The 13,539-nt window shown below is 43.3% G+C and overlaps 2 protein-coding genes across 2 annotated transcripts; one reads left to right on the forward strand and one right to left on the reverse strand.

Annotated features, from left to right (window-relative positions):
- Positions 1 to 1,160: 1,160 nt before the first annotated feature.
- On the reverse strand, positions 1,161 to 6,687 carry ppp2r2ca (protein phosphatase 2, regulatory subunit B, gamma a; the record flags this gene model as incomplete). The annotated part of the gene is made up of 9 exons (XM_083909575.1): positions 1,161 to 1,452; positions 1,594 to 1,685; positions 2,720 to 2,889; positions 2,986 to 3,150; positions 4,925 to 5,102; positions 5,420 to 5,532; positions 6,118 to 6,301; positions 6,388 to 6,485; positions 6,624 to 6,687. 9 exons carry the CDS (start codon positions 6,685 to 6,687, stop codon positions 1,161 to 1,163), a joined length of 1,356 nt encoding a protein of 451 aa, XP_083765701.1.
- A 1,850-nt stretch (positions 6,688 to 8,537) lies between these two features.
- Positions 8,538 to 13,129, forward strand: hpf1 (histone PARylation factor 1; the record flags this gene model as incomplete). Its single annotated transcript, XM_083909087.1, has 8 exons — positions 8,538 to 8,592; positions 10,359 to 10,524; positions 11,039 to 11,225; positions 11,711 to 11,809; positions 12,138 to 12,291; positions 12,511 to 12,598; positions 12,710 to 12,882; positions 12,995 to 13,129. Exons 1-8 carry the CDS (start codon positions 8,554 to 8,556, stop codon positions 13,127 to 13,129), a joined length of 1,041 nt encoding a protein of 346 aa, XP_083765213.1. The 5' UTR covers positions 8,538 to 8,553.
- Between the last annotated feature and the right edge of the window lie 410 nt (positions 13,130 to 13,539).

Here is a 13,539-nt window from a genome sequence, read left to right on the forward strand (position 1 = left end):
GGGTCCTTTTGGGTGAACAGCGGGGAACATAGAACCCTTTTTTAGAGAAAGGGTCCTATGTTCCCCGGTCACATACAAAGCAGGGAACATAGGACCCGGGGAACATAGATACGGTCCCACCCAGATGGGGTCGTACCTATGTTCCCCGGGTCCTATGTTCCCCGTTTTTCCCAAAAAAGGTCCTATGTTCCCCACTTTGTATGTGACGGGCGAACATGGGACCCTTTTTTGAAAAAGGGTAGGGTTAGGGTTCGGGTTAGAGAAAGGGTCCTACGTTCCCCGGTCACATACAAAGCGGGGAACATAGGACCCGGGGAACATAGGTACGGTCCCACACAGATTACCAATCGGATTGAGCATATGTGAGAGGGTTCGGCATGAAAAAGCCATGACAGGCTGAATATAGCTTACACAACAGAAACGATAAATGTCGATTTGCTCCCTCTCTCCGAGTACTGCTACGATACAAACATCACGTCCAAACATCCTCCCTTTACACATAGATCTTTAGATTGTTTGCAGTGTACAATACAAAATGCATCCTTTTAGCCGTTAGCTCTCAAGGAGCTAAATAAAACAAACAAACTGAATATTTACAGCGAAACAGTAAAAAGAGCAAGTATAACCTGTAGAAGAAGAGCTCATGGTTTAAATCAGGAATACTGCTGCAACTGCTATTGTTGTTGTTGTTGTTATTAGTGCTATTATTGCAAAGTGAAAATGAACGCGTGCAATCTCCCTGCGAGCACTGCTCCAAGGGAGAGAGTTTATAACGGCTGCTGTCATTCAATAGAAAAGGAAGAAAAAAAGATGTCGATCGCGAATAGGTTTTGCAGTAAAACTGGAAAAGCGTCTGCTCTTCCCACGACGGTGACAGACGCTTAGCTTTAGACGCACTCGCTGGGCCAAAGTCACTCCTTTGTGTTATTTAGCATCACTACGTTATATATATATATATATATAGAGTCAGTGGAGATGGAGAGGTGTCCCTGCACCTCTCTTACTGCCCCATCTTCATATTTTGGGGACCTCATATACCATGCCGGTATTTAAAAAAAAAAAAAAAAAAAAAGATGATTTACTGTCTTGTTATTTCATAACATTTTTTAAACAGATCTCAGATCATCTTCCCCAGTCACTGTTCACGCCTCTCCTGTTGGTCACTGCGCCTCGGGGTTGACGCGGTCCTGGAAGATGTACAGGTTGTTGGTGGCGGCGATGGCGATGATGTTCTCGGACGGGTGCCACGCCATGTGCAGGATCTTCTTGGAGAAGTCCAGGCTGTCCACGCCGACGTCGCCGCGCCGCCGCTTGCCGCCGGTGTAGACGCGGCGCGTCCGCAGCACGGCGCGCGGCTTGCTGCTCTCCCGCCACGCCTCCAGGGTCACGCCCCGACCCGTGTCCCTGTCGAACATGCGGAAGAAGCTGTTGTACGCCCCTGTCATGATCACGCTGAGGAGGGAAGAACAGATACTGCATTGATGGATTGATCTGATGTCAGCGAAGCTTGTCCTCGACCATTGATTTGAAACCAGGAAGAGCGTTTAGAAAGTCACTGTGAGCAGGATTACGCTCTCTCAAAGTGACACTCACCTGTCTGAGCTGTTCCAGACGCATTCAAACTTGTCGAAGATGCAGTCGTTTTCATAGAGCGAACACAGTTTACTCCTCAGGTATTCGTGCACCTGGGGACGAGAGAGTCAACATTATGGATTATTAACTGTCATAATGACATGTGCTTGTTTATTAAAGGTGCATTATGTAATAAATCTAAAGCAACTGGCCATAACAACAACAGTACAGCCAAAATATTTGCATAAAAAAAAAATATTTTGCAGACTGCAAATCATGTTTATGTTTTGAAATCGTGTTTTTGGCATGTGGCGCCACCTACCGCCCGTCTACCGATCATTGCAGTCAGTAGAGTCTCAGCTACCGAGCAACCACGGGTTGCCAGTTACGTCAGAAAACGAAACCTAAAAGACCTCGGTATTTTGAATTTGAATGTATTAACCGTTTTTGGCCACATTCTAACATATGGCGCCTTTAAAAACCTGACACCTGCATATGTTGATTTACTGATTTAAACCCGATAAAAATTTTATAATTTCTCTTTCTTTTTGCTCAGGCCTCCTCCGAGGTGTAAACAGTGAGTCAAGTCTCCATTCAATCAGCAACAGAAACAAAAAAAAATGTGACTCATACACAGAGGCGCAGCTTGTGAACAGGCAAGGGCAGGCAACTGCTTGGGGCCCCCGAGCCGATAGGGGGCCCCCCGACACTCGGAGTCTGAGGGCTTTTACTGAAATGTGCAGTGACCAGACGCCTCCCCGTCCCCCTTAAACAACAATGGGGCGATTTGCAATGACATCTCAGTAGGAAACCTCCCTAAAGGGGCCCCACCTCACTTTAACCTGTGTGAAGTTATCGTTTTTACTCAGTCTATATATGTTTTTTTCAGTTATTTACAGTATTTTATTGTTCTTTACATTTATATTTTCACATACTTTTTAATTACAAGGTTTTTCCATGTTATTTTGAAAAAAAATGTTTTTTAATTCATAAATTTTTCGTTGGTGTCACATTATCTATAACATCATGGTGATGAACACTGGTTGGAAGGAAGGGCCCCCCTGGGAATTTTTTGCTTAGGGCCCCTACAGACTCTAGAATCGCCTCTGCTCATACAAGCGGATAAAAAAAACACGTGGTATTTCACCTGGTACGTTTCCACGGGGCCTTTCTCCATGTTCAGGTCCCACACCTTGGCAGTGAGGTAGTCTCTGGTCAGCAGGTAGCGTCCGTTGTGGCTGAACTTGACGTCCGACACGGAGGAGATGATCTCTGAGAAGAAGGAGCGGCTCCCTGGATCCTCGGGTTCCTCAAACACTGCAAGGCAAAAAGACAGAGTAACAGAGTCGTTATTATATTATTATTATTATATTATATTATATTATATCTCCAGCTGCTGATGCTGTCGCTCACGTTTGGTGTGTTTGTCGCAAAGTGCCGAGTCTCTCATGTCGCAGAGGCGCAGGGTGCCCTTGCTGCTGCTGTACACAAACACGTGGCAGTGATGCGGGTGGAACTCTGCTGCTGTGATCACCTCCGTCAGGTCCTCCATGTTGGCCGGTTTGATGTCCACGATATCTGAGAGGAGAGTCCGTCAAGAAAAGAGTGTCGTCGCCTACTGTATGGTGCATTTTATTTTGAAATTCTTCCTCCAAAAACCCCCAAAAGTGCAAAAACCAACCAACCAACAAACCAACCCCCCCTGAATGCGTGCACACTGAGCTCCTCTCTGTTCTATTTGTGTCAGTCCTGTGTGGTTTAGATGAAAGCGCACTGCTCTGTGAATTATTTAAACTCTTCTTCTTCTTCTTCTTCCACAGATGATTCTCGACGATTTTTCTAGGTCAGCTTCAAATTTGAATGGGGAAGTGCACGAATCCAAACACGGCCACGTGCTGTGTGCATTAACTATAGATCGGAGATTGGGAATGTGATGAACACTGGGGAGTGGAGTATGTTGGGTATGCATTTAAATGTATGGCTATGTATGTAGTTATCCTTTAAAGGTGCATTATGTAATAAATCTAAAGCAACTGGCCATAAAATCCTCCTAATATGTCACAGAGACTCAGGAATAATGTTCATATAACAAACTGAACTCACCAACAACAACAGTACAGACAAAATATTTGCATTAAAAAAAACATTTTGCAGACTGCAAATCATGTTTATGTTTTGAAATCATGTCAGTCAGTAGAGTCTCAGCTGCCGAGCAACCATCGGTTGCCAGTTACGTCAGAAAATTGAAACCTAAAAGACCTCTTTATTTTGAATTTGAATGTAGTAACTGTTTTTGGCAACATTCTTACATATGGCACCTTTAAAGGTCATTAATATTAACGTGAACTTGACTTAATATTAACAAACTTTCAATAAAAAGGCCCAGTTTCCGCTCTTCTGTTCCAGTTTTGTTTCAGAATCAGTTGAAATGTGTTCTGTTATTTTAACTTTACACTTTCATTGAACACTCTTAGAAATAAAAGTGGAGTATAGAACCAAGGAAAATCCCTTTTTTGTCAATGAAAATAACATTAAATGAATCAGAAATACACTCTATACATTGTTAATGTGGTTAAAAATGTCTGTTTTTTAATGGAATATGTACACTCTTAGAAATAAGGGTTCCAAAAGGGTTCTTCAACAAGGGCTGAGGTTCTACCTGGAACCATTTGCTTCTGAAAACCCCTTTTCCCGAAGAGAGGGTTTTTCAAGGGTTCTTGGTAACACTAATGGTTCCAGTAAGAACCATTTTGATCAGAGAACCCTTTAAAAGCCCTTTCATGAATAAAGGGTTTTAAAAGGGTTCTTGGTGGAACCCTCCAAAAGGGTTGGAAAAGGTAGAACCTTTTATAAAGCTTATGAAGGTTCTACCTGGACAAGCTGAAGAACCTTATATGGTTCTATTAGCACTTTTATTACTAAGAGTGCAAAAGTTACCTGAACACCTATCATGGAAAGGTTCTACCTGGAACCAAAAAGTGTTCTCCGACACTCTTAGAAATAAAAGTGCTATGGAGAACTATATAAGGTTCTTGTCCTCATAGGAGAACCCTTTTTGGCTCCCACCCTTTTGGAGGGTTCCACCAAGAACCCTTTTAATACCCTTTATTCGTGAAAGGGTTTTTAAAGGGTTCTCTGGATCAAAATGGTTCTTACTGGAACCGTTAGTGTTACCAAGAACCCTTGAAAAACCCTTTTTTCAGGAAAGAAAGGGTTTTTCAGAAGCAAATGGTTCCAGGTAGAACCTCAGCCCTTGTAGAAGAGAACCCTTATTTCTAAGAGTGTAGTGCAGTTCTGATTCTGGCAATTTTCCTATGTAGAAAACGATCGACCACGATGGATGTAAGGATACTGAAGCTGCGGTCCGTGATGCCCAGGTGCCACATGTTGATGCGGAGGTCGTCAGCGGACAGGTACGTCTCGCCGTCGCTGTTGACCGAGATGGAGTTGACGTGGTAGGTGTGTCCGTTGGAGAACACTCGCCGGGGACGGACCTCCACCATGAGATCTGTAGGTTTCAGCACGGGCACCTTTAGATAAAAAGGAATATTAAAGGTGCATTATGTACCAATCATTGCAGTCAGTAGAGTCTCAGCTGCCGAGCAACCATGGGTTGCCAGTTACGTCAGAAAACGAAACCTAAAAGACCTCGGTATTTTGAATTTGAATGTAGTAACTGTTTTTGGCCACATTCTTACATATGGCGCCTTTAAGGGTTAAGGAAGCGAGGAGAGACGGAAGTGTGTGAGGATTTGTTGTTGTTGGTGTGTGTGTGTTTGTGTGTGTGTGTGTGTGTGTGTGTGTGTGTGTGTGTGTGTGTGTGTGTGTGTGTGTGTACAGCATGTACCTGCAGAGAGGTGATGGTGGAGACGTCCTTGAGCCGTCCCTCCTCATCTTTCAGGTTGTATCCCTCCGGTCTCTTGTCTCTCTCGCTCACCTTCCACAGTTTAATGGTCTTATCTGTGAGGGAGGGACAAATTATGATGATTATTGCTATTATTTTTGACGGATGTAAGGGGGGGGGGCTCACGGTTGGTGTAGTGGTTAGCACTCTTGCCTTTGCAGCAAGCAAGAAGACCCGGGTTCCTGGGGTTCGAGCCCAGTTTGGAACAACTTCGGAACAAGGGCCTTTCTGCAAGGAGTTTGCATGTTCTCCCTGTGTGTGCGTGGGTTTTCTCCGGGTTTTCCGGCTTCCTCCCACAGTCCAAAAACATGCGATATGTGGATTAGGTGAATTGATTACTCTAAATGGACCGTAGGTGTGAGAGTGTACCCCGCCTATCGCCCAGTGTCAGCTGAGCTAGGCACAGTACCCCCCGTGACCCTCCAGAGGAGGATAAATCGGTAGATAATGGATGGATGGATGTGGAACGAGATCCAAATTGCACTTCAAGGACACAAAATGCTTGGTAACCCGCATAGTTGTGTGGGTTTTACATGGTTTCACTGATGTACCCACAATCCTTTGACTGGTTTGACCAGACAACCACCACTCTGGTTGCTTTCAGTCAACGGGGAAAGATGAGACGGATGAACTTGGCTCACCGTTGGTGGAGAGGAGGAAATGTGCTGCGTTCTGCTGCGGCAGCCATCGGATCTTGTTGATCTTCTCCTCGATCTCCAGACTCTTCAGGTAGTCGAAGTCCGGCTCGTGGCTCTGGAACGTGCTGTAGACGTTGTACTCGCCGGAGTCGCCCGTCTCGCCCACATCCTCGGTGTCACCTTTAGACTGTCACGCGAAAAACACACACGCACACAGCTGCTTAAATAGACGATGATTCTAAGGCGGAACAAGTTTTATAGTCTTAAACTGACCTCAGTCTCTCTCTGGAAGATGACCACTCGGCCACCTTTGTCCCCCGTGGCCAGGAGGTCGCCCGTCTGGTTGAACTCGACCGTAGAGATGACATCGGCTGCGAGGAAGACAGGAGAATAAACTATTCATTACAATGACACAGATTTACGGAGTGATGGATGTCATCGTGCATTCCTGCAACACGGAGGATGATGCATCCGTGAAGTTATCTGACACCACAGCTGCCCCCGTCTACCTTCGGTGACGTAGTCTCGCAGGAAGGTGTGGTTGATTTTGGGGCTCTCAGCGTCCTCGCCCATCTGAAGCTGAGGATGGAGGGTGACCCGCCAGTGCGCCCGTCCGATCAGTGCTCTCGCTCCCCGCCCAGGCTCCGCCCATGCTGCTATGGGCCTAGCGAAGCGGCCTGGAGCAAGGCATCCTGGGGGGGGGAAGCGTCCAGAAGGAGGAGAGAGGCGTGAGGAGGCAGGAGGATGTTACGAGGAAATTGGAAAGAGAGGTTTGGGGGGGGGGGGGGGCTGTCAATAGGAAGGCTGACAATTATATGCTCACAGCGTGCCAAATAGTGTGACCTTTGTAAGACATTCGACAACACACTGATTACAAAAGGCACACACGTGCAGACGCACAAGGCCTACTGAAATCCCAGAGCAGAGAATGGACTTACACACAACACACACACACACACACACACACACACACACACATATAAAACCATGAGTGTGCACACAGAAGACGACGGAAAAAACATGACACGTGAGTATGAAACATCCACTGCAACATTCAGCGTAGCTCCCAGGGTGTGGTGTAGTCCTGCTCTATGCCTACTTTACCTTTTCCCTGCTTTCTCTCAGTCTATCTGTCACTGTCTCACCCACATCCACACACACACACACACATTTCTCAGATACTAGACCTTGACAGAGCCTCAGAGGAGAATGCGATGCCTTGCCTTGTGTGCTGCAAGAGAGGAGGGAGTCAGGCCTCGGTACACCTACCAGTCCGCCTGCAGCTGCTGCTGCTGCTGCTATCTCCTCTGGTGCTGCAGTGTGCTCAGGCAGGCCTTCGTCTCTGTCGGATGGTAGGAGGAAGAGGATGAGGAAAAATAGAGAGAGCAACGTTGATAGGAATGAGAAGAGGGGGAGAGGAAAGGAAAGGCGAGAAGGATGGCGGGCAGGTCCACAGTGCCTGTGCTGATGCTGTGGAAAAAGGATTTTCTGTGCAGCATCCACTGTATCATGGCAGCCTCCTCCTGGGGAAGCCAATCGCTGCACGGCCCCATCACTGGTGGATCCACCCACTGCAGGTGATTAAGAGCGAGAGGCCAGCAGAGGGAGCCGTTACAACACGGAAAGGGGGGGGAATAGTGGGATTAAATCTGGAGAAAATGACGAATGAATAAATGAATAAACAGACAAATACGAAGGAAGGGAATAAATGAATGAATAGAACAGAAATAATGAAAACAGTATTGTTTGTTTATTATTTTCTCTATTCATTAATTATGTATTCATGTTGTTGTTGTCGTATGTTATTTAATTTGTGTGCTCACTTTGATATAACAAAAAAATGCTATAAAACATTTTGTATAAAAAACAACATTATTATTATTAGCATTGTTAATAATGACAATAATAATAATAGTAATAACAATAATTAATTCATTATAATTAATAATAAATATAATAATAATATTATTAACCACTATAATTATAATAGTTATAATAATAATAAAAAAATGATGTATTATAACTTATTTATAATAAATTAATTGAATGTTTTATTATAATATGTTAACATTTTTTATATTTTTATATAACATTATATAATATATTTTATAATATTGTGTGTAATAAGTGGGTAGTTTATGTGGTAATACATACTGAAGAAATTGATAAACAAACAGCACAATATATAACACAGTAAATTCAATGGTTGAATCATCATCATTTTTATTTTATTTTATTTATTTATTTATGTATTTATTTATTTAAAATGCATCCTTAGCTACTTGAACTGCCTGTTATGTCTTCATGTGCTCCTGAGTGTTCTTATAGGACACTGAGCATTCCCGTCCTCTAGGGGGCAGTGTTGCACCGCGACGTGGCGCAAGCGCTGCAAATAGTAACGTGCCGTAGAAGACGACGCAGGGACGGAGAGGAAGAAAGATGACAGGGCGCGCAAAAAGAAAACCCAAATGTGCTCAGGTAACAATTCCACCGCTACGGTTGTGTCTCACAAGTATCCGGGGGTTTTAAAGACAAAAACGCCGCGACGCGTTTGTTCTCCAGTGGCGGCAGAAAGCCGCTTTAGTGACGGACGCTGTGAGCAGTTTGGGCAGCCTGTGTTAGCGGTTGTAGACGCAGACGACAACATGGCAGCAGCAGCAGCAGCAGTAAAGCCGCAGACTTGATGGTGATGTTACGTCCTTCACACATCACCGTTTTTTACCATGAGGTTTACATCATAACAGCGTTGTACCGCAGAATCGTGCGCCACTGTGGTTTAGCTAGTGCTAAGTTAGCGGTCGCTGGTTGGTCTGCTGCAGGGAAACCGTTGGTTTGTTTAATCCATCAAAGCCCAGTGTTTGTGTCCAGACAAGCAAAATGTCTGCATGGACACAGCTGTGCGCCATATGTTGATTATATACTCATTATTATAATTGTTTATCGTGTTGAATGGTTTTTATTTACGTTAGTGAAAGGATAATATTCCTTTTATTGCCATTGTGTGATTCATACACTGACTGGACCGTTCTCGAAATATTATTTTTTTTAACGTGCACAAGTTAGCAGGAGGTTTGATATTCGTTTTCGAAAGACATTTTCTCAATCAACAAATAGACATTTTCCCATTCTGATTGCTGTAGTAGTTGCCAATGGTGGACAGCTACTTACTGCAGGTGACGTTTTGTTGATATCTGCCATTATTGTGACAGATATCAACAAAACATCACCTGTAGTAAGTAGCTGTGTTTTTATGAATCTCCAGGGTCTGTAGATTAATCTAGTCCAGATTTGAGAAGTCTAGGTACAGTGGTTTTGGATCAGGACCTGGTCCAAAGTGGTCTATATGCTGAAAAAACGTTGAAATTTGCCTTTATTGCATTTTCACAAATAGAATACAGGTTTCACAAATCAGAGAGTGTGTTTTTATGAATCTTGAGGGTCTGTAGGATAATCTAGTCCAGATTTGAGAAGTCTAGGTACAGTGGTTTTGGATCAGGACCTGTTCTAATGAGGTCTGAGTATAAAACAAAAAAGGTGAAATCTCCCCTTTAGAGTTTTCACAAATAAAATAAAAGCTTCACAAATACAACAGTGGATGTCATGCAAGGTTAATGTCTTACCTAACATGTCTAAAATGTTTTCACATCAAGAAGTGTCACAAAAAACAGACAACCAGTGTACAAACACTCACACTGCACATCAAGTTTATTTACCCTTAACTTTCCCCTTAAGTGCCGAATCAGAGGCTAACTTCAGTGTCGTGCCCCAATAATGGCAGATATCAACAAAAAGTCACCTAAGTAAGTAGCTGCCTATCATTGGCAACTACTACAGCAATCAGAATGGGAAAATGTCTATTTGTTGATTGAGAAAATGTCTCTCGGAAGCGAATATCAAACCTCCTGCTAACTTATGCACGCTTTATTTTTTAACATTCATTCAGTTACTAACATAATACACTAGTGGTGGGTCAAAAATATGGATTTGGTGCTATATTGTTGTCCTTTCTCGGTATGTCAGGGCAAATATGAGCTTCACTACCTGATGTCTCCTCACGGTGGCGCTGTGAATGAGGGGAAACTTGCAGGTGCAGTTGTCATCCAAACTAGTGGTAGATGTGTATTGGATAATAACCATTAAGGAACCACGTGCTAGTCGATTGCAGTGTTGTTCAAAGGCATTCAATGTAACCCAGCTTGAATGGAGAATAATGCAGTTATTATCATGACTGTATGTTTCTGTAGGACGCAGGCGTAGAAGCTGGGAAGTCAAAGAAAGCCTGCACCGAAGGATCCAAAGTCAAGTCGGAGCAACGCGACGACATGGTACGACTGTACAAGCTCGAGATGCCAGATGATCTCTACCACTTCTGGGATTTCTGCAAGGAGCTTTGTCCCGACAACCCTCGTGGTACGACACTTTTTGCACCAACACATTCTGTTACAATAGCACTGATACTGTCATTTAATCGATGGTTCTGTGTCTGTGTAGGCACACGGGAGGCAGGAAGGAGCCACGAGCTTTACTGATACTTAGGCTTCAGAAAGTCTGCATGGGTGGGCTGGAATTAATGCACAGATGAATTATTGTTTTATTGCCGATGCCTTTACATTTGGCATTTGAGTTCTGTCGGCCCATGGCAAAGCAGTAAAAGCTAGGAACCGTTAATTATCCTTTAGTCCATCCATCCAGCCATTATCTACCGCTTTATCCTCTGTTTATAATAAAAATAATCACTTCCATGAAGTCTACAATTGACATCTTCAAATTTAGTGTCTCTAACAGTCAGACAGTTCAAAATATCAGTCGTTTAAATTAAAATAAATTGAATTTATATATTGTGATCATTAAAAAACACCCAAAATATCAATGTTTTTTTATATTTGTCAGCTGATTTTGTTGTCATGTTCTTTTTTCTGCGTAGACGCACTGAGAGACACGCTCGGTTTACAGCTGGTAGGTCCCTTTGACATTCTCGCTGGAGCCCACAAAAACTCACAGAACCCTCAGCCCAACTTCCATCTCCACTGGAGGTACATTTACGACCCACCGGAGTTTCAGACCGTACTACTTGGCAGTGAGGACAGTGAACACCACATGGGCTATTACAGGTACAGCACACGTTGTTTTTTTTTTTGCCACTTGCAGCTTGTGAAAATGTTTGCTCTGTTCCATTAGAGCCGCTTTGCAACCCCGATTTCTCTTAAGTCATTAAGTCACGGCCTGAAATGAAGTAACCACTCAAGTTAATTTCACAAAAGTGCAGTAATGCGCTGTTAAGAAGAACATGGAGTACATGTGCCAGCACTCATTGCACACAACGCACTCTGTGTTTGACTCTGCCTGTTCTCAATGTAAGAGAACCCATTTTTTTACGGTGTTTACAAATGCTCGACTGTGCAGTAACTCTTAAGATAATGGACACTGTTGTCAGGACGATGTCGGCTCTGAGTGGACACTGTATACGCACACGCTAACTGTTAACAGTAACCGCACCTGTTTCTGTTAGAAAATAGTCCTTCAATATGGAAACATGACTATAACACTGTTCTCATGTTATTGTTATTAAATTGTACCTTTTCCCAAAACCCACCAGAGACACTCCAGACTCCCTTCCTTCATTTGTTGGGGAAAATGAAGCGAAGAAGGGCTACACCATAACACAGATGGGGGACAACGTGTTTGCTGCTGTCCTGTGAGTTCTACTGTTCATGTCACGACATCAGAACATTTCAGATACTTTTCAAGAGTAGTTTCAGCTTGAAATTGATATAATACAATAGTGTCTTTATATTTTATCCGGCAGCCATTGTCATACATTATCAAATGAGTCGATGACAGTTTATTATCACTTCCAAATTTACATTTAGCACACAAGGATGCAAAATACTGTACCCACAGGTCAGACATACATGCATATAAAGAACTACTACACTTTTACATTTATCATTAGCAGCTAAAGGCGAACCAGAGGGTTACTCTTTTACAAAACTTGATTTGCGTGTTCCTCCTCTCCCTTTCAGCCTATTTCTGCTGAGAAAGAGGAAAGAGAGAGGCGGCAAGAAAGCGAGGGGAGAAGCGTTGGAAAGCCTGGAGGCAAAGCTGAGAGAACGGGCAGAGACTCTTGGTTTGTCTCTAGAACAGAAAACCAAAGGCATGAAACAGAGGGACAAGAAGGTAAGATGATGTTCATATAATAGAAGATGTCATTTTTGACACTCTCTTAATTCAACGCTGTGTGTTTAGTAGAATCTGCAGAAGCTTTGTATCATATCTGCTTTGTATCCACGCGAAACTGCTGTTTTTGAAACAATGATATCTCGCCACCCTTGTGCTTTCATGTTTTACTAAAAAAGGTGCCATGTTGACAGTAAGAACTGTGTTATCGCACCACAGGTGGTCACCAAGACGTTCCACGGTGCTGGCATTGTTGTGCCTGTAGACAAGAATGATGTAGGATACAGAGAACTGCCAGAAACAGACGGTGAGCTACGACAGTATTATAGTAGTAGTATTAAAGTGTGTCTTACCATTGAAGCTGTTATTTTAAGCTAAATAAAGGATGCTGATATTCCTCTCTCCTTTTTGTATTTAGCTGACCTCAAAAAGATCTGCAAGGCCATCGCTGAAGCCAAGAACGACGAGGAGCGCATCAGAGCCTTTGGACCTCTGCAAGAGATTATCACCTTTGTTCAATTTGCCAACGACGAGTGCGACTATGGAATGGGTTATGAGCTCGGAGTAGACCTCTTCTGTTACGGATCCCGTGTAAGTCAAATTTCATACTCTGGTTTTTAAAAAAAAAATGAAACCAGATATCATTTCCTGTGCACAAATCATTGAATAATTGTGTCTTTTCTGGTTTCCTGTCCATCGCCAGTATCTTCACAAGGCAATCAATAAAGTCCTGCCCCTGGCCTACAACTTGCTGAAAAGAAATTTATTTGCAGAAGTTTTGGAGGCTCACCTCGCCAGCCGTAGCCATGACAACCTGGACCAACTCTCTGCACACTAGAAAGACTCATAAACGTGAATTTCCACTTCGTGTTCTTATAAGCTTTTTCCCCCCCACCATGTTGTTTGTCTTTGTCGATGTTTCTTGGTGGACTTGGTGCTGCTGTCATTGATTGGAACCAGTTCAATGATCTGTTTGTAAAAGTTTTAGATGCCTAATAAAATGATGTTTATATTTTTTACCTGTGGAATGAATCTCAATGACTTTTAACGACAAATAGTGTGTTGTGACTTCACTGTAACTATCTTGACTATCAATAATGTGCATGTTCACCCTGGTTTTAAGATGTTATTGATTTTTTTTTTTTCTTGCACAGTCAACTTCCACTAAATGCAGAGACCCACGCCACAGAGAGGGACTAGGAATATACCACAGATGGAGATTATGTAAACGGAACCACTGCTGCTATG

This window comes from Microchirus variegatus (assembly GCF_963457635.1).
Source record: "Microchirus variegatus genome assembly, chromosome: 23".
Taxonomy (NCBI): Eukaryota; Metazoa; Chordata; class Actinopteri; order Pleuronectiformes; family Soleidae; genus Microchirus; species Microchirus variegatus.